Genomic DNA, 24,063 nt, shown 5'->3' on the forward strand with positions numbered 1-24,063 from the left:
GGTAAAACGATCCGGCTCCATTGCTATATAAAGGCCACCTTGTGACCTTACCCCAGCAAACCTCACTTTGCGCACAACACTCACGCTTCATCCTGTCATGCCGAACCCCAGCATTCATCTGAGGACCCCAGATGCAACCCCAGGTAGCTTTGTCAAATTATTGTGGGATTTTACCCGCAGTACCATGGGTTCTACCCAGCCAACCCAGTACGAGCTGTTCAAATCAAGGATCACCCCATCCACCTCGGAATATTGGGCAGCAGTACACATTCCTCCTGTAGACCCCAACCAAGATCCAATAGAAGTTTCCTTCGTGGGGAAATCTATGCCAACCCCACCCTTGGCCATAGAAGCTGCTGCGAAAGAAGCGATTGCTTGTCTTCGATCCGCAGTACCCTATGCCCGCGAACGAGGATATTATTACTTTCTGAGCCGTGCAGCACCCGGAGAAGTAACGTCTTTTCCCGGTGGACGGATTGAGAGAGACCCAGTTCTGGCCAACCTTATCCAGTACATCATAGCTCAAGAGCATTTAAACCAGCGAGTGATGGATTATCTCCAGAGCCTCGCAGATTTAAATCCTCAGGTTGCCATCGGCAGACCACTGAGACCCGACACGGAGAGACGCATACACCGACTGGTCAATCCACTTCCTCCAATAGAAGAGGAGTGTATTCCTTTACCAGAGACATTTTATCAGGACCCCGTCCAGTTACCATTTTCATTTTAGACGTCACTACTGTATTTGTTCTTTGCAGCATTTAATTATGTGTGTGACTTATGCGTAATACCCTGAGTTTGTACGACAAATCAATTATTTGGCTTCTACTTATGTGTGTAGTTTTTGTTGTGGTTTATGCTCTCTTAAATTAACTGCTCTTCCCTCGCGAAATCCTGGAGTGAGATTTCTTTTCCCTAATTTGCTACACCTGCCACTTCACGACATGGATTAATTATTTTCACTCAGCACCACGAGCAGTCTCACAACCATAATCTTTCGGACGCATACACTGGTTGCAAAACTTTGCAACGGTGTTACATCCAGTTAATCACCCCCCTAACAATAGTAAGCACCCGGCATGCTTCATCTACTCCTCATGATCACCACCACCGCGGAGAGCCAACACCCGAGCCGCAGCATCGCAATACTCGTCGAAAATCATCGTGCACAGGAGCATAGAGAGCCCCAGCAGCGTCGCCAACCCTCCGCATATCAGGATCACAAACCAGTCCGGCATCGCCTCCGCCATTAGAGCCTCGACCGAGCTTCTGTAAGCAGTAATGAAGAAAGGAGGAGGAGAAGTGAGGCCAGATGTGAGGAAGAAGAGAGAGGCACCCCGGCCGTTTTTATAGCTCGAGCTCGGTGTACGGTGGGCGAAGTCCACCAACGCTGATCGTCGCCGATCGCCAGTGTTCGGAGTCAAATCCGCGAGCAGTTCCGACAGCGCGCTGGCCCGCGAGGTGAGTGCACGCTGCACCGGCAGCTTGCACGCCGCGCACTACCACGGTACGGCCTAGATGCCCTACGCATTAGGCATCGCCGGTGGAGAAAGCACGAGAAAGCGCGCGGGAGAGAGGAGGAAGAGAGAGCCAGAGGTAGAAGGAAGAGCCAGTGGGAGAAGAAGAGGCTGACAGTGGGCCCCGGGTCCACCTGTCGGCCAGAGAGAGCACTGTGCTCTCGGGTACGACCAGCGTATATTTAAATTTAGAAGATTATTCTAAATTTTTATCCAGCGTAGAGATCACCCGGTTTTGTCCCGAACCGTAGACTTTTCCGCGCAGCCCCGGTTTTCACACTGTGGTTTTTCACCACTTATTGCCCTCTCACTGTAGCCACTTTTTATTGCGTATAGTTTTCTTAAAACAGTTTTTAACAAATCTCGAGGACGAGATTTTTCTTAAGGGGGGTAGTATCTGTGACACCCCAAAAATTTGGCCTGGTTTTATTTAAAATTTTGCCAGGAATTAAAACTTTGGATTTCTGAGCTCCATTTTGATTTTTTTTAAAAATCATTTCCTTCCATGTTATGATGAGTTTTTCCCAGAGAGAAAACTTTTCAATTATGTTGTTGGACTTGTTTAACCTCTCAAGAAAAACTTTGCTGTTATCAGTGTAATTAATTAAATAATTAAGTGGCTTGATCTTTATTTTCTGGGAAATGGTTGTCAAGGTTAATTGACCATATTTGAACTACAACCATTTGATGGACTCACTTAAAATTTCCACAAAAATTTGGAGATGGCATGTGATGTTTTTAAATCACTTTTATGCAAAAATATGTTTCATTCACTAAATATTTTGAGCCCTGCACTCAATTTTTCTTCTCTGGTCCAGAGTGCATTTTGCACTACAACCTATTTAAATATTTCTTTAAAACTTCTACCAAAATTAAGGGAGGTCAGTAGGAGCATATTATTTCACTTTGTGCAAAAACCTATTTATGTTCTCTTAAAAATTTGAGTGGATCAACCTCATTTCCATTCTGGTCCAATTTGAGGATTTGTACAGCAACCACCATTTTAGTTGCTCCTATACCCTTGATTATTTCTCCTACTTGTAGTCCCCCATGTTAAACCCTTAAGTCCAAGAGCATGCACCTTTTGGATCATTTTTGGTTCATGAAATAATGCTATTTATTTCCTGTCCAGAATTGAAGTTTTGTAAAACTTGCACTAGCAAGTTTCCCCTTTTGTCCAACTAACCTCACCACTCTCTTTTGCATCTAAAGAGACCCCCATCTGGAGTTTTTGGCCACCCCAAGACCTGCCTAAGTGCATGTGGCATTTTGCCAAACACCTGGAGAGCATGACCAGTTCTGGCATGATTGTGGCATTGCACTGTGAACTTGCACCTTTGATCAAACCAGCATGTCCACTAGGCTCCCCGTTCCTCCTAACCTAGGTCTGTTAATTGCCAGCCTCGACCGCGACCTCTAGCGTGCTCCGACATAGTGTCGAACACGTCCCGTGCACGCCCGGAGCGCGAGCAGAGCGCGCGTATTGCAGCCACGCACCCGAGCCGACACGCCGGCCCCACGGCTTTGGATCGCTCTGCAGCACCACGCCACGCGCTCCCCTCCTCGCAGCAACGCGCCAAGCAGCCCCCGCCGCACCCGGCAGGCCAAGAGCTAGCCGCCGCCGCCGCCCGACAGCCCTGCGCCGTGCAGCGCCGCCCAAGCCACCCCGGCTCGCCACCTGGCCCCTGGAGCAGTGCCCTCTCGTCCACTAGCTCTTGCCGTCATCCCCAGCCGAGCCACGTTGCCCTGCAAGCCACAGTAGGGCGGTTCGCCGGCAAGCTTATCCCCGGCCGCCGCAAACCGACATGGCCACGCTATAAAAAGGGACCCCGAGCCCCTCTGAGCACGCACGCACCCTCAGGCTACCCCCATGGCACCCCCATAGCCCGCAATCGTCCGGGAAACGCCGTCTTCCTCATCTCCGGCAACCACGGCCGCCACCACTGCCCCGGCCAATTCGGCACCACCAGGGCCTCCCACTCTTCGTTCTCTCCACCAAGAACCCCCTCATCCTCCCGTAAACCTTCCCCCTACTCCATTTCGATCGAGAACCACCGCCGCCTCGAAACCACTTTGCACCGAAACCTCCCTCCGCCGCGAAGCTCACCGCCGACGACTTCTTCCACCACTGTCGACCCCTCGACCACCGGGAGAAACGCCCCAGCCGTGCGGATCCATCCCCGCCCTCCAGAGGCCGCGAGGAGCCGCCGCTCGCCGGCGTTGGTCGCCGGAGTCCCGCCTCCGCTCGGGACAGAGGAAGAAGGAGGAGGGCGGACTGGTCAAACCTGACCAGTGGGCCCCTTGGACCCACTGTCAGTGACCCTGCGCCTATCCATGTCGGTTAAGTGAAGGCGTATTTTCCCCAGTACGCTTTCCCCGCTCCGAAAACGTATTCCCTTCCGAACCGTTTTCTTTTCTGTTTTAATTTTAAATAACAGATTTGACCAAATCTTTGACTGGCTATAACTTTTTAAATATAACTCCAAATGAGTTGATTCTTTTTCCTACCTTCCTCAAATTTGGTCTAGTTTATTTTAAGATTTATTTGAAAATTGTTCAAACAACTTTTTGGTTCTGTCTTTGAAATATGTTTTAATTCAAATATATTTTAAAATAGGATTTTGGGAGAGAGAAGAAACTTTCAAAAGTTTGGAGAGCACCCTGCCCTTCCACACATTGAAGGCAAGCATGCTGAACCCCGGCATAATATTTAGGAGTGATCATTGATGCATTTATAACTCCACCGCATTTCGAAGGACTTGTTATTTCATGTGATATGATCATATGCATGGGTGCATGTTACTGATTTCCATGATGTTGGTAATGGACACACTTGTGATGATAATCACCCTCATGAGCTTTACATGCATACCGGCAGGAACCCGGGGAAAACCTCTGCCTTGGGTAGGTATGAGTGTCGCCGGTCTCCGTCGGGACGGTTCTGTCTGGTATGGCATGGTAAGGTGATATGAGTGGTGACTCTGTTTGATGATATATATTTGTTATACTAATCATGCAGGGAATACTTGAACCTCCTGAGTCGACCGTAGATTGAGTCTTGTTCCAGTAACCCCCATACTTGTTTCGTACTACCACTCGTCTCTACAGCAAGTAGAGTACGGTTCAGTAAGTTGTCAACCTCTTTCTAGCACAAACCGTACAGAGAGGCCATGGTGGAAGATACCGGTTGTAACTGGTAGGCAGGCCACCTGGTCCGGGAGCATGGGTGTTTCCGGTTGGGACCGAGAGGGGAGGCCACCCCTTAGAGCGCGCGATATAAATTTGATCCCATGCTACGCGAGGTTGTAGCCTCCCCACTTAGAGTTTGCTTAACAGGTGTCGTGGGTGATTCCAGGCACGTGTGTGATAAGCTGGTGTGTGCAAGTTAGGTGTGTTTTCAACAAAAAGACCATAGACGGAATTAGTCCCGATGGACTAAAGAAATCCGTTACTCGTGGGTAAAGAGTACACCCTCTGCAGAGAATAAACCTATTCGAATAGCCGTGTCCATGGTTAAGGATTACAGTCTGGGATGGGTCAGGTGTCGGTCTTAGTGTCGGTCTTCGGAGGTGAAACGGTTAACCAGAAATGGAATTACTACTCGTGACTTGTGATATCTATGATTATTATTATTATTGACTAACCCGTGATATTATTACCGAGTATCCCTAGGATGGTTCTACCTCCGGGATATTCATTATGATTATTTCTTTTAAAGCCCTTTATGTGGTGTCGCTCAGACGCCCGACTGTGGCATTTCTTTTAAAGCCCTTTATGTGGTGTCGCTCAGACGCCCGACTGTGGCATTTCTTTTAAAGCCCTTTATGTGGCGTCGCTCAGACGCCCGACTGTGGCATTTCTTTTGAAGCCCTTTGTGTGGCGTCGCTCAGATGCTCGACTGTGGCATTTCTTTTAAAGCCCTTTATGTGGTGTCGTTCAGACGCCCGACTGTGGCATTACTTGTTATTTGTTTTCATAAGTTTTTATACAACCATGTTATTGCAGTTTTATAAATGACTTGCTTGCACGCATCAGAGTTTCATTTATCTATTGTGACTGACGTCATGAGCAATAAAAAATATTTTTGGCACATTATTGTTATATTATACCTGTGTTCATAATGTTTGCGAGTACATTCAAAGTACTCACTGGCTTGTCCCTGGCTATTGTCTTGGCCAGATTTTCTTGCACGGAGAGGAGCAACGCGATGCCAGCCCCGGAACCCACTCAATGGAGATAGCAGCCTCGCGAAGATAGGAGTTAACCTGGTCAGCTGTTCCTGTGGGAATTGGAGTCCCATAGACACTGATGATCCACAAACCGCTTCCGCCATCAATCACTAGAAACCATTTGTTGTACTCATAGGCCAGAATGGCCTTGTACTACATATTTTTTTTGCTTGGAATTTCTGTATCAAGTTGGAGCCTCATCAGCTAACAGTAATCCTGGGGCTGATGAGCGCGACGGTCTCTTCTGGAAATTTATTACCCAGAAAACCGGTCGCGACAGTTCTTTATGACTAATGTTGAGTCCATGGATTATACGCACTCTCACCCTTCCACCTTTGCTAGCCTCTCTAATACCGCGCACCTTTCGCCGGTATCATACACCTACCATATACCTTCCTCAAAACAGCCACCATACCTACCTATTATGGCATTTCTATAGCCATTCCGAGATATATTGCCATGCAACTTTCCACCATCTAGTTCATCGTGACACATTCATCATTGTCATATTGCTTAGCATGATCATGTAGTTGACATAGTATTCGTGGCAAAGGCACCGTTCATAATTTCTTCATACTTGTCACTCTTGATTCATTGCATGTCCCGGTACACCGCCGGAGGCATCCATATAGAGTCATACTTTGTTTTAGAATCGAGTTGTAATCATTTAGTTATAAAAAAATAAAAGTGTGATGATCATCATTCAATAGAGCATTGTGCCAATAAAAAAGGAAAAAAAAGAGAAAGGCCAAAGAAAAAAAATAAGGCCCCCCAAAAAAGAAAATAAATAAAAAGGGGCAATGCTACTATCCTTTTACCACACTTGTGCTTCAAAGTAGCACCGTGATATAGCGAGTCTCATATATTGTGCTTCAAAGTAGCACCATGTTCTTCATGTAGAGAGTCTCATATGTTGTCACTTCCATATACTAGTGGGAATTTTACATTATAGAACTTGGCTTGTATATTCCAATAATGGGCTTCCTCAAATTGCCCTAGGTCTTCGTGAGCAAGCAAGTTGGATGCACACCCACTAGTTTCTTTTGTTGAGCTTTCACACATTTATAGCTCTAGTGCATCCGTTGCATGGCAATCCCTACTCACTCACATTGATATCTATTGATGGGCATCTCCATAGCCCGTTGATACGCCTAGTTGATGCGAGACCATCTTCCCCTCCTTTTTTGTCTTCTCCACAACCACCATTCTATTCCACCTATAGTGCTATATCCATGGCTCACGCTCATGTATTGCGTGAAGATTTTAAAAGTTTTGAAAAAGTTAGAGTATGAATCAATTGCTTGGCTTGTCATCGGGGTTGTGCATGATTTGAATACTTTGTGTGGTGAAGATGGAGCATAGCCAGACTATATGATTTTGTAGGGATAACTTTGTTTGGCCATGTTATTTTGAGAAGGCATAATTGCTTTATTAGTATGCTTGAAGTATTATTATTTTTATGTCAATATAAACTTTTGTCTTGAATCTTTCTAATCTGAATATTCATACCACAATTAAGAAGATTTGCATTGGAATTATGCCAAGTAGCACTCCGCATCAAAAATTCTCTTTTTATCATTTACCTACTCGAGGATGAGCAGGAATTAAGCGTGGGGATGCCTGATACGTCTCCAACGTATCTATAATTTTTGATTGCTCCATGCTATTTTATCTACTATTTTGGACTATATTGGGCTTTATTACCCACTTTTATATTATTTTTGGGACTAACCTATTAACCGGAGGCCCAGCCCAGACTTGCTGTTTTTTTGCCTATTTTAGTGTTTCAGATAAACGGAATATCAAACGGAGTCCAAACGGAATAAAATCTTCGGGAACGTGATTTTCTCACTGAACATGATGCAGGAGACTTGGACCCTGCTCCAAGGAACAAAAGAGGCGGTCACGAGGGTGGGGTCCGCGCCCCCCTAGGGCGCGCCCCCCTGCCTCCTGGGCCCCTCGTTGCTCCTCCGGCGTACTTCTTCCTCCTATATATACACACGTACCCCCAAACGATCAGAACAGGAGCCAAAAACCTAATTCCACCGCCACAACTTTCTGTATCCACAAGATCCCATCTCGGGGCCTGTTCCGGAGCTCCGCCGGAAGAGGGCCGTCATCACGGAGGGCTTCTACATCATCCTAGCCCCTCTGATGAAGTGTGAGTACTTTACCTCAGACCTTCGGGTCCATAGTTAGTAGCTAGATGGCTTCTTCTCTCTCTCTTTGAATCTCAATACAAAGTTCTCCCCCTCTCTTGTGGAGATCTATTCGATGTAATCTTCTTTTTGCTGTGTGTTTGTTGAGACCAATGAATTTTGGGTTTATAATCAAGTCTATCTATGAATAATATTTGAATCTTTTCTGAATTCTTTTAGTTATGATTGGTTATCTTTGCAAGTCTCTTTGAATCATCCGTTTGGTTTGGCCAACTAGATTGGTAGTTCTTGCCATGGGAGAAGTGCTTAGCTTTGGGTTCGATCTTGCGGTGTCGTTACCCAGTGACAGAAGGGGCAGCAAGGCACGTATTGTATCGTTGCCATCGAGGATAACAAGATGGGGTTTATTTCATATTGCATGAATTTATCTCTCTACATCATGTCATCTTACTTAAGGCTTTACTCTGTTTTTAACTTAATACTCTAGATGCATGCTGGATAGCGGTCGATGAGTGGAGTAATAGTAGTAGATGCAGAATTGTTTTGATCTACTTGTCACGGACGTGATGCCTATATACATGATCATGCCTAGATATTCTCATAACTATGCTCAATTTTGTCAATTGCTCAACAGTAATTTGTTCACCCACCATAGAATACTTATGCTCTTGAGAGAAGCCACTAGTGAAACCTATGGCCCCCGGGTCTATTCTCATCATATGAATCTCCATCACTTTAATCTTGCTTTTCTTTTTACTTTGCTTTTACTTTTTACTTTGCATATTTATACCAAAAATACCAAAAATATTATATCTATCAGATCTCACTCTCGTAAGTGACCGTGAAGGGATTGACAACCCCTAATCGCGTTGGTTGCGAGTAGCTATCACTTTGTGCAGGTACGAGGGACTTGAGCGTGGGCTCCTATTGGATTGATACCTTGGTTCTCAAAAACTGAGGGAAATACTTACGCTACTCTGCTGCATCATCCCTTCCTCTTCGGGGAAAACCAACGCAAGCTCAAGACATAGCATTTAGCAACTCTAGCAGTCTCATCAAGGAAATGAATAACATGCCCATCAATATTATCAGACAAGAGATCTTTAACAATAGCAATATCAGGTTCAACTTTAACTTGCTCAGGAGGTGTATAAGTTTTAATATTGCTTTTACGAACCACAGTTGAAACTTTAGCATGATCTTTTATCCTAACAGGGAAAGGTGGTTTCTCAACATAAGCAGTAGGAACGATAGGATCATTATAAGTGACAGTCTTTTCTTCAACTTTAATAGGTGCAACTACTTTTACTTCTATGGGAGGATGATATTTAAACCACTTCTCCCTAGGTAGATCAACATGAGTAGCAAAAGATTCACAGAAAGAAGCTACTATCTCAGAGTCAAGTCCATATTTAGTGCTAAATTTACAGAAAACATCGGTATCCATAAAAGATTTAACACAATCAAACTTAGGTGTCATACTTGACTACTTACCTTTGTCGAGGTCCCAATCTTCAGAGTTGCATTTAATTCTTTCCAATAAATTCCATTTGAATTCAATAGTCTTCGTCATAGAAGAGCCAGCACAAGAAGTATCGAGCATGGTGCGATTGTTATCAGAAAGCCGAGCATATAAATTTTGAATAATCATTTCTCTTGAGAGATCATGATTGGGGCATGAATATAACATTGATTTAAGCCTCCCCCAAGCTTGAGCGATGCTTTCTCCTTCGCGAGGCCAGAAATTATATATATAATTGCGATCACGATGAACAAGATGCATAGGATAAAACTTCTGATGAAATTCCAATTTCAATCGTTTGTAGTTCCATGACCCTGTATCATCACATAGCCTATACCATGTCGATGCATCTCCATTCAAAGGAAAAGGAAAGACCTTCTTCTTAATAACATATCCGGGCACACCTGCAAGCTTAAATAATCCACAAACTTCATCAACATATATTAGGTGCTCATCAGGATGTTTTGTTCCATCTCCTGCAAAAGGATTAGCTAGCAGTTTTTCTAACATACCCGAAGGAATTTCAAAGCAGACATTTTCATTTTCATTAGGTTCAGTAGGTTGAGGAGCAACTCTTTGCTCTACTGCTCGGGGTGAAGATACCCCTAACAAGCCCCTCGGAGGATTACTTTCCATAGTAACAAGTGACAGTAAATTTCAGCACACTATATAAATTTTTCCTTACCAAATTCCACCTACCAAAGGCGCTTCACTCCCCGGCAACGGCGCCAGAAAAGAGTCTTGATGACCCACAAGTGTAGGGTATCTACCGTAGTCCTTTCGATAAGTAAGAGTGTTGAACCCAACGAGGAGCAGAAGGAGATGATAAGCGGTTTTCAGCAAGGTATTCTCTGCAAGCACTGAAATAATATGTAACAGATAGTTTTGTGATAGGATAATTTGTAACGAGTAACAAGTAACAAGAGTAAATAAAGTGCAGCAAGGTGGCCCAATACTTTTTGTAGCAAAGGACAAGCCTGGACAAACTCTTATATGATGTAAAGCGCTCCCGAGGACACATGGGAATATCGTCAAGCTAGGTTTCATCACGATCATATGGTTCGCGTTCGGTACTTTGATAATTTGGTATGTGGGTGGACCGGTGCTTGGGTACTGTCCTTAATTGGACAAGCATCCCACTTATGATTAACCTCTATTGCAAGCATCTGCAACTACAACAAAAGTATTAAGGTAAACCTAACCATAGCATGAAACATATGGATCCAAATCAGCCCCTTACAAAGCAATGCATAAACTAGGGTTTAAGCTTCTATCACTCTAGCAACCCATCATCTACTTATTACTTCCCAATGCCTTCCTCTAGGCCCAAATAATGGTGAAGTGTCATGTAGTCGACGTTCACATAACACCACTAGAGGAGAGACAACATACATCTCATCAAAATATCGAACGAATACCAAATTCACATGACTACTAATAGCAAGACTTCTCCCATCTCCTCAGGAACAAACGTAACTACTCACAAATCATATTCATGTTCATAATCAGAGGGGTATTAATATGCATATAGGATTTGAACATATGATCTTTCACCAAATAAACCAACTAGCATCAACTACAAGGAGTAATTAACACTACTAGCAACCCACAGGTACCAATCCTGGACTTGGAGACAAGAATTGCATACAAGAGATGAACTAGGGTTTTGAGAGGAGATGGTGCTAGTGAAGATGTTGATGGAGATTGCCCTCTCCCGATGAGAGGAGCGTTGGTGATGATGATGACGATGATTTCTGTAACGCCCCGGACACACCCGCCGGTGGTAGTTACTCCTGGCGGGATCTAGACTGGCCCCACAGATCAATACTAGTCTTTTCTGTGCACTTTGTCCTCACTCATGCGCACCCGGGAGCAACTTCCCGGTCAGTCACCCATCACTACTCCAAGCTGAGCATGCTTAACTTTGGAGTTCTGTCCGAATGGGCTCCCGGAAAAGAAGGAAATCCTTATTGATATGAGTAGTCTATCGTCCCTAATAAGCCAGGCTATCACATACAGCCCCACTCAAAGGAACCGACGTCCTCGTCGGGCCACAGGAACGTTCCCACTTGGCACATACGTTTGTGTTTCCAGTCCAGTACATGTGCCATACCGTGTGCCAAGACGGGTCACAAACGTCATGAACAACATGACCACGCACCTGTCCGCAACCATCCGTGTAACCGCGAGGGTCGGCTCTGATACCAACTTGTAACGCCCCGGACACAACCGCCGGTGGCCATTACTCTTGGCGGGATCTAGACTGGCCCCACAGATCAATACTAGTCTTTTATGTGCACTTTGTCCTCACTCATGCGCACCCGGGAGCAACTTCCCGGTCGGTCACCCATCCTGACACTACTCCAAGCTGAGCACGCTTAACTTTGGAGTTCTGTCCGAATGGTCTCCCCGAAAAGAAGGAATTCCTTGTTGATATGAGTAGTCTATCATCCCTAATAAGCCAGGCTATCACATTTTTCCCCTCCCGGAGGGAAGTTTCCCCGGCAGAACAGCTCCGCCGGAGCCCTAGATTGGTTCCGCCAAGGTTCCGCCTCGTGGCGGCGGAGTCTCGTCCGGAAAGATGGCTTATCATTTTTTCTCATCGAAAGACTCCATATAGCAGAAGATGGCCACCGGAGGGCCACCAGGGGGCCCACGAGGTAGGGGGCGCGCCCAGGGGGGTAGGGCACGCCCCCACCCTCGTGGGCAGGGTGTGGCACCCCTGGTGAACTTCTTGCATTCAGTATTTATTATATATTCTGAAAATGCCTTCCGTGAAGTTTCAGGACTTTTGGAGCTGTGCATAATAGGTCTCTAATATTTGCTCCTTTTCCATCCCAGAATCCCAGCTGCCAACATTCTCCCTCTTTATGTAAACCTTGTAAAATAAGAGAGAATAGGCATAAATATTGTGACATAATGTGTAATAACAGCCCATAATGCAATAAATATCGATATAAAAGCATGATGCAAAATGGACGTATCAAATACCTAGTTCAATCTCGTTACCGACAAGTCTCTTTACTCGTTCCGTAATACATCATCCCACAACTAACTCATTAGTTGCATTGCTTGCAAGGCTTAAAGTGATGTGCATTATCAAGAGGGCCCAGAGATACCTCTCCGATAATCGGAGTGACAAATCCTAATCTTGATCTATGCCAACTCAACAAGTACCATCGAAGATACCTGTAGAGCACCTTTATAATCACCCAGTTATGTTGAGACGTTTGGTTGCACACAAAGTGTTCCTCCGGTATTCGGGAGTTGCATAATCTCATAGTCATAGGAACATGTATAAGTCATGAAGAAAGCAATAGCAATATACTAAACGATTGAATGCTAAGCTAACGGAATGGGTCAAGTCAATCACATCATTCTCTAATGATGTGATCCCGTTTAATCAAATGACAACTCATGTCTATGGCTATGAAACTTAACCATCTTTGATTCAACAAGCTAGTCTAGTAGAGGCATACTAGTGACACTCTGTTTGTCTATATATTCACACATGTACTAAGTTTCTGGCTAATACAATTCTAGCATGAATAATAAACATTTATCATGATATAAGGAAATATAAATAACAACTTTATTATTTCCTCTAGGGCACATTTCCTTTAGTATCCCACTTGCACTAGAGTTAATAATCTAGTTCACATCTTTATGTGATTAGTTCACATCTCCATGTGACTAATACCCAAAGGGTTTACTAGAGTCAATAATCTAGTTCACATCGCTATGTGTTTAACACCCAAATAGTGATCATGTTTTGCTTGTGAGAAAAGTTTAGTCTACGGGTCTGCAACATTCAGATCCGTATGTATTTGCAAATTTCTATGTATATAATGCTCTGCACGGAGCTACTCTAGCTAATTGCTCCCACTTTCAATATGTATCCAGATTGAGACTTAGAGTCATCCAGATTGATGTAAAAATGTTGCATCGACGTAACTCTTTACGACGAACTCTTTTATCACCTCCATAACTGAGAAATATTTTCTTAGTCCTCTAAGGATAATTTTGACCGTTGTCCAGTGATCTACTCCTAGATCACTATTGTACTCCCTTGGCAGAATCATGCTAAGGTATACAATAGGACTGGTAAACAGCATAGCATACTTTATAGAACCTGTGATTGAGGCATAGGGAATGAATTTTCATTCTCTTTCTATTTTCTGTTGTGGTCGAGTTTTGAGTCTTTACTCAACTTCACACCTTGCAACACAGGCAAGAACACCTTCTTTGACTGTCTATTTTGAACTACTTCAAAATCTTGTCAAGGTATGTACTCATTGAAAAAACTTATCAAGCGTCTTGATCTATCTCTATAGATCTTTGATGCTCAATGTGTAAGCAGCTTCATCGAGGTCTTTCTTTGAAAAACTATTTTCAAACACTCCTTAATGCTTTACAGAAAATTGTATATTATTTCCGATCAACAATATGTCATTCACATATACTTATCAGAAATGCTATAGTGTTCCCACTCACTTTCTTATAAATACAGGCTTCACCGCAAGTCTGTATAAAACCATATGTTTTGATCACTTTATCAAAGCATATATTCCAACTCCTAGATGCTTGCACCAGTCCATAGATGGATCGCTGGAGCTTGCTCACTTTGTTAGCACCTTTAGGATCGACAAAACCTTCTGGTTGCATCATATACAACTCTTCTTTAAGAAATCCATTAAGGAATGCAGTTTTGACATCCATTTGCTAGATTTCATAAAATGCGGCAACTGCTAACATGATTCGGACAGACTTTTAAGCATCGCCACGAGTGAGAAAATCTCATCGTAGTCAACATCTTGAACTTGTCGAAAACCTTTTGCGACAATTCGAGCTTTGTAGATAGTAACACCACTATCAGTGTCCGTCCTCCTCTTGAAAATCCATTTATTCTCAATGACTCACCGATCATCGGGCAAGTCAATCAAAGTCCATACTTTGTTCTCATACATGGATCCCATCTCAGATTTCATGGTCTAAAGTCATTTCGCGGAATCTGGGCTCATCATCGCTTCCTCATAGTTCGTAGGTTCGTCATGGTCAAGTAACATGACATCCAGAACAGGATTACCGTGCCACTCTAGTGCGGATCTCAATCCGGTTGACCTATGAGGTTCGGTAGTAACTTGATCTGAAGTTACATGATCATTATCATTAGCTTCCTCACTAATTGGTGTAGGAGTCATAGGAACCGATTTCTGTGATGAACTACTTTCCAATAAGGGAGCGGGTACAGTTACCTCATCAAGTTCTACTTTCCTCCCACGCACTTCTTTCGAGAGAAACTCCTTCTCTAGAAAGGATCCATTCTTAGTAACGAATGTCTTGCCTTCGGATCTGTGATAGAAGGTGTACCTAACTGTCTCCTTTGGGTATCTTGTGAAGACACATTTCTTCGATTTGGGTTTGAGCTTATCAGGATGAAACTTTTTCACAAAAGCATCACAACCCCAAATTTTAAGAAACGACAACTTTGGTTTCTTGCTAAACCATAGTTCATATGGCGTCGTCTTAACGGATTTAGATAGTGCCCTATTTCATGTGAATGCAGCTGTCTCTAATGCATAACCCCAAAATGATAGTGGTAAATCGGTAAGAGACATCATAGATTGCACCATATCGAATAAAGTACGGTTACGATGTTCGGACACACCATTACGCTGTGGTGTTCCAGGTGGCGTGAGTTGCGAAACTATTCCGCATTGTTTCAAATGAAGACCAAACTCGGAACTCAAATATTCTCCTCCACGATCAGATCGTAGAAACTTTATTTTCTTGTTACGATGATTTCCACTTCACTCTGAAATTATTTAAACTTTTCAAATGTTTCAGATTTATGTTTCATCAAGAAGATATACCCATGTCTTACTCAAATCATCTGTGAAGGTCAGAAAATAACGATACCTGCCGCGAGCCTCAACACTCATCGGACTGCATACATCAATATGTATTATTTCCAACAAGTCTGTTGCTTGCTCCATTGTTTCGGAGAACGGAGTCTTAGTCATCTTGCCCATGAGGCATGGTTCGCATGCATCAACTGATTCATAATCAAGTGATTCCAAAAGCCCATCAACATGGATTTTCTTCATGCGCTTTACACCAATATGACCTAAACGGCAGTGCCACAAATAAGTTGCACTATCATTATTAACTTTGCATCTTTTGGCTTCAATATTATGAATATGTGTATTACTACGATCGAGATCCAACAAACCATTTTCATTGGGTGTATAACCATAGAAGGTTTTATTCATGTAAAGAGAACAACAATTATTCTCTAACTTAAATGAATAATCGTATTGCAATAAACATGATCGAATCATATTCATGCTTAACGCAAACACCAAATAACATTTATTTAGGTTCAACACTAATCCCGAAAGTATAGGGAGTGTGCGATGATGATCATATTAATTTTGAAACTACTTCCAACACACATCGTCACTTCACCCTTAACTAGTCTCTATTCATTCTGCAACTCCCGTTTCGAGTTACTAATCTTAGCAACTGAACTAGTATCAAACACTGAGGGGTTGCTATAAACACTAGTAAAGTACACATCAATAACATGTATATCAAATATACCTTTGTTCACTTTGCCATCCTTCTTATCCGCCAAATACTTGGGGCAATTCTGCTTCTAGTGACTAGTCCCTTTGCAGTAGAAGCACTTAGTCTCAGGCTTAGGTCTAGACTTGGGCTTCTTCACTTGAGCAGCAACTTGCTTGCCGTTCTTATTGAAGTTCTCCTTCTTTGCCCTTTTCTTGAAACTAGTGGTCTTGTCAACCATCAACACTTGATGCTTTTCTTGATTTCTACCTTCTTCGATTTCAGCATCAAGAAGAGCTTGGGAATCGTTTCCGTTATGCCTTGCATATTATAATTCATCACGAAGTTCCAGTAACTTGGTGATAGTGACTAGAGAACTCTGTCAATCACTATCTTATCTGGAAGATTAACTCCCACTTGATTCAAGTGATTGTAGTACTCAGACATTCTAAGCACATGCTCACTAGCTGAGCTATTCTCCTCCATCTTGTAGGCAAAGTACTTGTCAGAGGTCTCATACCTCTCGACTCGGGCATGAGTCTGAAATACCAATTTCAGCTCTTGGAACATCTTATATGCTCCGTGGCCTTTGAAACATTTTTGAAGTCCCTGTTCTAAGCCGTAAAGCATGGTGCACTAAACTATCAAGTAGTCATCATACCGAGCTTGTCAAACGTTCATAACGTCTGCATCTGCTCCTGCAATAGGTCTATCACCTAGCGGTGCATCAAGGACATAATTCTTCTGTGCAGCACTGAGGATAATCCTTAGATCACGGATCCAATCCGCATCATTGCTACAATTATCTTTCAACATAGTTTTTCTCTAGGAACATATCAAAATAAACGGGGAGCTACATCGTGAGCTATTGATCTACAACATAGTTATGCAAATACTATCAGGACTAAGTTCATGATAAATTAAAGTTCAATTAATCATATTACTTATGAACTCCCACTTAGATAGATATCCCTCTAATCATCTAAGTGATCACGTGATCCAAATCAACTAAACCATAACCGATCATCACATGAAATGGAGTAGTTTTCAATGGTGAACATCACTATGTTGATCATATCTACTATATGATTCACGCTCAACCTTTCGGTCTCAGTGTTCCAAGGCCATATCTGTATATGCTAGGCTCGTCAAGTTTAACCCGAGTATTCTGCGTGTGCAAAACTAGCTTGCACCCATTGTATAAGAACTTTGAGCTTATCACACCCGATCATCACGTGGTGTCTCGACACGACGAACTTTTGCAATGGTGCATACTCAGGGAGAACACTTGTACCATAAATTTTTTAGTGAGAGATCATCTTATAATGCTACCGTCAATCAAAGCAGAATAAGATACATAAAGGATAAACATCACTTGCAATCAATATATGTGACATGATACGGCCATGATCATCTTGCGCCTTTGATCTCCATCTCCAAAGTACCGTCATGATCTCTATCGTCACCGGCATGACACCATGATCTCCATCATCTTGATCTCTATCAATGTGTCGTCACATGGTCGTCTCGCCAACTATTTCTTTTGCAACTATTGCTATCGCATAGTGATAAAGTAAGCAATTACATGGCACTTGCATCTTATGCAATAAATAGACAACCATAAGGCTTCTGCCAGTTGCCGATAACTTCAACAAAACATGATCATCTCATACAACAATTTATATCTCATCACGTCTTGACCATATCACATCACAACATGCCCTGCAAAAACAAGTTAGACGTCCTCTACTTTGTTGTTGCAAAATTTACGTGGCTGCATGGGCTGAGCAAGAATCGTTCTTACCTACTCATCAAAAACCACAACGCAGTATAGTGATTGCTTTTTGATCTTCAGAAAGAACCTTGTTCATTGAATCCGATTCAACTAAAGCTGGAGAAATAGACACCCACTAGCCACCTGTGTGCGAAGCACGTCGGTAGAACCAGTCTCGCGTAAGCGTACGCGTAATGTCGGTCTGGGCCGCTTCATCCAACAATGCCGCTGAATCAAGAATCAGCTAGTGATGGCAAGAAATATGTATATACCCACGCCCACAACTCCTTTGTGTTCTACTCATGCATATAACATCTACGCATAAACCTGGCTCGGATGCTACTGTTGGGGAATGTAGTAATTTCAAAATTTTCCAACGCACACGCAAGATCATGGTGATGCATAGCAACGAGAGGGGAGAGTGTCGTCTACGTACCCTCGTAGACCGTAAGCGGAAGCGTTATGACAACGTGGTTGATGTAGTCATACGTCTTCACGATTGACCGATCCTCAGTACCGAACGTACGACACCTCTGCGTTCAGCACACGTTCAGCTCGGTGATGTCCCGCGAACTCATGATCCAGTAGAGCTTCCGGGAAGGGCTTCGTCAGCACGACGGCGTGGTGACGGTGTTGATGAAGCTACTGACGCAGGGCTTCGCCTAAGCACCGCTACGATATGACCGAGGTGGATTATGGTGGAGGGGGCCGCACACGGCTAAGAGATCAATGATCAATTGTTGTGTATCCAAGGGATGCCCCCCTCCCCGTATATAAAGAAGTGGAGGAGGGGGAGAGGCCGGCCCTCCTAGGCGCGCCCCAAGGGGAGTCCTACTCCCACCAGGAGTAGGATTCCCCCCTTCCATGTAGTAGGAGTAGGAGAGAAGGAAAGGGAAAAGAGAAGAGAAGGAAGGAGGGGGTGCCGCCCCTCCCCCTAGTCCAATTCGGACTAAGCCTTGGGGGGGGCGCAGCCTCCCCTCTCTCTTTCCCCTAAAGACCAATAAGGCCCATATACTGCCCAGCGAATTCCCGTAACTCTTCGGTACTCCGAAAAATACCCGAATCACTCGGAACCTTTCCGATGTCCGAATATAGTCATCCAATATATCGATCTTTACGTCTCAACCATTTCGAGACTCCTCGTCATGTCCCCGATCTTATCCGGGACTCCTAACTACCTTCGGTACATCAAAACACATAAACTCATATTACCGATTGTCACCGAACGTTAAGCGCGCAGACCCTACGGGTTCGAGAACTATGTAGACATGACCGAGACTCGTCTCTGGTCAATAACCAATAATGGAACCTGGATGCTCATATTGGCTCCTACATATTCTGCGAATATCTTTGTCGGTCAAACCGCATAACAACATACGTTGTTCCCTTTGTCATCGGTATGTTTGTTTCCCGAGATTCTATCGTCGGTATCTCAATACCTAGTTCAATCTCGTTACTGGCAAGTCTCTTTACTCGTTCCGTAATACATCATCCCTCAACTAACTCATTAGTTGCATTTCTTGCAAGGCTTAAAGTGATGTGCATTATCGAAAGGGCCCAGAGATACCTCTCCGACAATCGGAGTGACAAATCATAATCTTGATCTATGCCAACTCAATAAGTACCATCAAAGATACCTGTAGAGCACCTTTATAATCACCCGGTTACGTTGTGACGTTTGGTAGCACACAGAGTGTTCCTTCGGTATTCGGGAGTTGCATAATCTCATAGTCATAGGAACATGTATAAGTCATGAAGAAAGCAATAGCAATATACTAAACGATTGAATGCTAAGCTAACGGAATGGGTCAAGTCAATCACATCATTCTCTAATGATGTGACCCTATTTAATCAAATGACAACTCATGTCTATGGCTAGGAAACTTAACCATCTTTGATTCAACGAGCTAGTCAAGTAGAGGCATACTAGTGACACTCTATTTGTCTATATATTCACACATGTACTAAGTTTCCGGTTAATACAATTCTAGCATGAATAATAAACATTTATCATGATATAAGGAAATATAAACAACAACTTTATTATTGCCTCTAGGGCATATTTCCTTCAGTAGCCTCTCCTCGATGGAGTGGAGTGACAATAACTCTAATACTCAAAATGTGACTTGTTCTACTAACACACCTACTGCAAGATAGGTCACATGAACGTGCCTGATACATGTGACACAAAAATATCTAGGTGAAAATCCCATTCAAAACAATTAAAATTTGGGGTTAAACAACCCCAAATCTCATGTGGTGCAAGGTGAAAGAGGCGGCACGAGATTCGAACGAGATCTTGGTACGCAATCCCATGTTGATTCGTGTGTGTGATCCTAGGCCCATCACTCTACACCTGATGTCATGGCTACCTTGATACCGACTACTCCGACCGGTCAACCAGGAGGCACCACAGCACCAATTGTCCGCCGTGTGCGATCGGGTGGCCTGTCGCCTAGGCCCACAGAGTTTGTTTGCACCAACAGCTCAATTCCACACATTGAATTGCCTAAACACGCAGGGTCTGTGTCTGCTAGTGATGATAGTACAGATGACCCCGCTTTGGGATCTACCGCACCAGGTGGGATGGTGTCGTCAAATTCTTCTTGGGATCGCATGCATCAGGTCAACAGATATAACAACCCGGGGCAGTACCTTAGATATGTTAAACACACGATCAACACATGCCTTGCATATAGAAAGTCATCATCCACTTTCTTAAATGATTTCTCAGATCCAGATTGGGCATGCATTGATGATAGAAAATCAAAGAGAGAGTTTGCAATATTTTATGGATCAAACCTAGTATCTTGGAGTGTCACGAAACAAGCCGGTGTATCTCAATCAAGTACAAAAGTAGAGTATAAGGCTTTTGCTAATAATACACTTGAACTTATTTGGGTACAATTACTACTCAAAGAGTTGGGTATGCCTACATGAAAAACTTCATGTTTATGATGTGACAATATTGCAATCTATCTCTTAGCCAATCCCATCTTCCATGCTCATACCAAGCACGTTGAGATTGACTATCACTTTGTTAGAGAAAGGGTGATCAGTAAGTCTAATGAAACTCAGTTTGTGTTTTCAAAGGATCAAGTTGCAGATGTCTTTACAAAGGATTTACTAGTTTGACATCTAGAAGAATTCAAGCGCAATATCACTCTTACCGAAGCATGATTTGAGGCGAGCTGTTAAAGTGAAATCTTCTAGATATCTATGGTTGAGTAAAGCCTACCCACATGAGTTGTAATCTTCGTCTTCTTGATCCTCACATAACTATACCAACGTGCGATGCTATTCTTACATATAGGTTTACAAAATTGTTACGTGCTAGTTCAATTTGATGGTCGTCATTTCCATGTTCTACTCCAGACAGTTACACAAGACAGTTACACATCCTCTAATAATACGTAAATATTTTGTAGGAACATGTAAGAATAGCATCTCTCCATGTAACAGCAATATCCTGTACTCCACCGTGACGTCGTTTCATCCAAATATAAACACACAACTTCGGCCTGCTACAGTAGTTAGAAATGTGTACCAATTTACCGACACAACCGCCCCTCCCATTGGCACTCATTTGTGTCTCCCATCCCCGACGACTGCCGTGCATTCGTCACGTACCTCCCGTGCCCCTACCATCTCTCTCCTCCACGAGTAGGATCAACTCAACCACAACCTCGATCCAGTAGGTTGCACAAAAGATTGAGACGTGAGGTGGCGGGGAAGAGAGCTCGCTGGAACCATGTCGCCGATGGCCTATCTGATGTCGAAGTGAAGCAGATAACGGGAGATGAAGGTTCTCACGGGGAGGACGTCCAAAGATGGCCAGAGAGACAACGAGGAAGGTTTGGGAGACGCCATCATTTCGGATTGGGGGGGGGGGGGGGGGGAATGTTCAGCTGAAAGTAGAGTGGGAGGGCTTTGTGTTGAGCGCATGCTCGTGGAGGTGGGCGGGAGGGACGCTCAGTATTTCTGAAGGTTACTAAGGGCATCTGTAGCAGATTCCCTATATGAAATTTATCAAAAGCGCCTCCTTTCCCACTTTACTATTTTTTTAGGGAAATCACTATTCTGCAGATAGCAGACCCCTATATATCCTAAAAATCTTTGAGTGAGACAATTTTTTATAGTAAAGTTGGTTTTAAGAAATCTGCTAGCTCTTGCTTAACTCTCTAAAACTCACTTTTAACCCTTGAATAAAAGTAGAGCAATGCTATACACACGGGATAGTTATTACAGATTCAACGGACTGGGCTTAGGTGGACGTTTTCTATTGGAGATGGGAAAGGAGGTGGGGCCCACCCCCCTGAAAATCGCGCGTGGGGTGGGGTGGGGGGGGTGGGATTAATTAATGTTGTTTATCCCGTGAGAAGCCCCTAACTGCTGTGCGTCTAGGATTCTTGATAGAAGTAGAAGTATGTTTAGGGGATCTGCTAGAGATGCACAAAGTCACCCAAAGAGACGATGGGAATAACAATTCACGATTCTGACCCCGACTAATGACATCCAAATGCAACCTTAACATTATCATCTATGTCTGTCATCGTCAGACTTGACTGCCTCTCGCGGCATCATTCAGTCTTTATTGTTGTTTTGCTGTTTCGTTTTGTCGTGGCTAGTCAGTGTCTCAGTGACCTGCTGGTGACGGCAAGTGATATTTTTCATGATAATCCTGGGCCTGGCATCTGGTACGACCTTGGTCCACGAACGTAGGTTTCAGAATTCAGATCCATGAGGACTCATCTGGTCGTCACTTAATTCAGATCCATCAGGACTCAGAACAAGCGGCATGCAGTGTAAAGCTCGAACAAGTGGCATGTGCATTCATCAGCTTAGAATCTTACAAGCTCGGAGCTAGCATCCTGAACTCATAATTCGTTGCCTAGTAGTCCTGCGGAGACTTAGAGATAGCGCGAGTTGTCCAAGAAATCGGCGTCGGCCAGCTGGAGCATGAAGTCCATGTCCCCCATCGGGGATTCCGTCGTGGAGGCCTTGCACTCTGACGTCGCCGGCGACATGAAGGGGGATGCAGTGGTGGCACAGCCGGCCTGGAAGTCGCTGCCCGTGTCGGCGCCTGCTTGTTTGGAGGGGAACGAGAACGCAGGCGCCACGCCGCCCTCGGTCTCCTGTCCAACGGAGATCCGTTCCTGTCCGCCTGCAGGCTGCGGCTGCCGGTGCTCTCCGCTTGCTGCGGGCTGCGGCCTCTGGCTGTTGCTGTGCTTGCCCTGCGCGCACGTGTGGTTCCCGTGGTACACGACGTCGAAGAGCAGCGGGTCGCCGTGAGCACGCTGCACCTGCTTGCTGGCGTAGCAGCCCTGCGTGTGCCGGTGGGTGCACCGGAAGTAGGCCCTGCAAGAAGCTCAATTTAGTCAGTCCTCTTGAAATGATAGCTCGCTCGCTTGGTCTGAGGTGCTCGAGCGTCGTCGCTGACCTTGGGTACTTGGCGCCGAGGATGTCCTTCTGACCGTACTTCCTCCAGCTGAAGCCGTCGTCGAGGGGGCCGACGTCCTCTACGGAGTTCACCCTCACCTGCGTGCTCCACTTGGGCTGTGTTTTCCTGCACTCCTAGCAACCATCTTAATACCAAGAAACGGGATAATCAACAAGCTTGGATTTAGGCTTTTGTTTGCTCTTAATTACCTCTTCTTGGACTGCCCAGCTGCATGAGCGCCGCGGCAAGGGGAGTCGGCAGCCTGGTCAGAGCCGCCGCTGCGGGGGCTGCCTCCTGCAGACGGCGGCGACTCCGGCGCTCCGAGGACCACGCAGCACGACGACATGGCGATGTGGATGGACCTGTCGACGGAGGAGCGCATGCTCGACACCAGCGCCCGGCAGGTCTCCCCTCTGTCAGCGCCGCCCTTCACGCCCATGTGCGCCTCCAGCTGCCTCACCGTGTCGAGCACCTGCGCCAGCTCCGTGGCCAGGGCGCACCTCTCCTCCATCTCCTCCCGCTCGCTCAGCCGTCAGCGGTCAGCGTGCCGGCGTTCATACGACACAGCCGGCGTCTGTGGGCGGTCGTGATGGTTCGGTGTGTGCCAGTGCGGGGGAATGGGAGACCCTTTTATAGAGCTGGTGGCCGGCCGGAGAGGCAAAGATCGCACTGCGGCGTCACTGGCTAGGGCTCGTTGTCCCGGTTGGAAGAGTAAGAAGTTTGACTGGACTAACAGATTCTCCTGCGGAAGGAAAGGACTTGTGTGTGTGTAATATTCAAATGCTTAGACCGGTCTTTGGTCTAGCGATGCTGAGTGCTACTTGTTTCATCTAGAACATCCTTTGACCGCTTCTT

At 44.7% G+C, this 24,063-nt stretch overlaps 1 protein-coding gene across 1 annotated transcript; it reads right to left on the reverse strand.

Moving 5' to 3' along the window:
• Window positions 1-22,574: 22,574 nt before the first annotated feature.
• LOC123058418 (transcription factor WRKY19) lies at window positions 22,575-23,799 on the reverse strand. Its single transcript, XM_044481147.1, has 3 exons — window positions 23,418-23,799; window positions 23,209-23,334; window positions 22,575-23,126 (listed from the first exon to the last, which is right to left on the reverse strand). Exons 1-3 carry the CDS (start codon window positions 23,717-23,719, stop codon window positions 22,679-22,681), a joined length of 876 nt encoding a protein of 291 aa, XP_044337082.1. The 5' UTR covers window positions 23,720-23,799; the 3' UTR covers window positions 22,575-22,678.
• Between the last annotated feature and the right edge of the window lie 264 nt (window positions 23,800-24,063).

This window comes from Triticum aestivum, chromosome 3A, assembly GCF_018294505.1.
Source record: "Triticum aestivum cultivar Chinese Spring chromosome 3A, IWGSC CS RefSeq v2.1, whole genome shotgun sequence".
Taxonomy (NCBI): Eukaryota; Viridiplantae; Streptophyta; class Magnoliopsida; order Poales; family Poaceae; genus Triticum; species Triticum aestivum.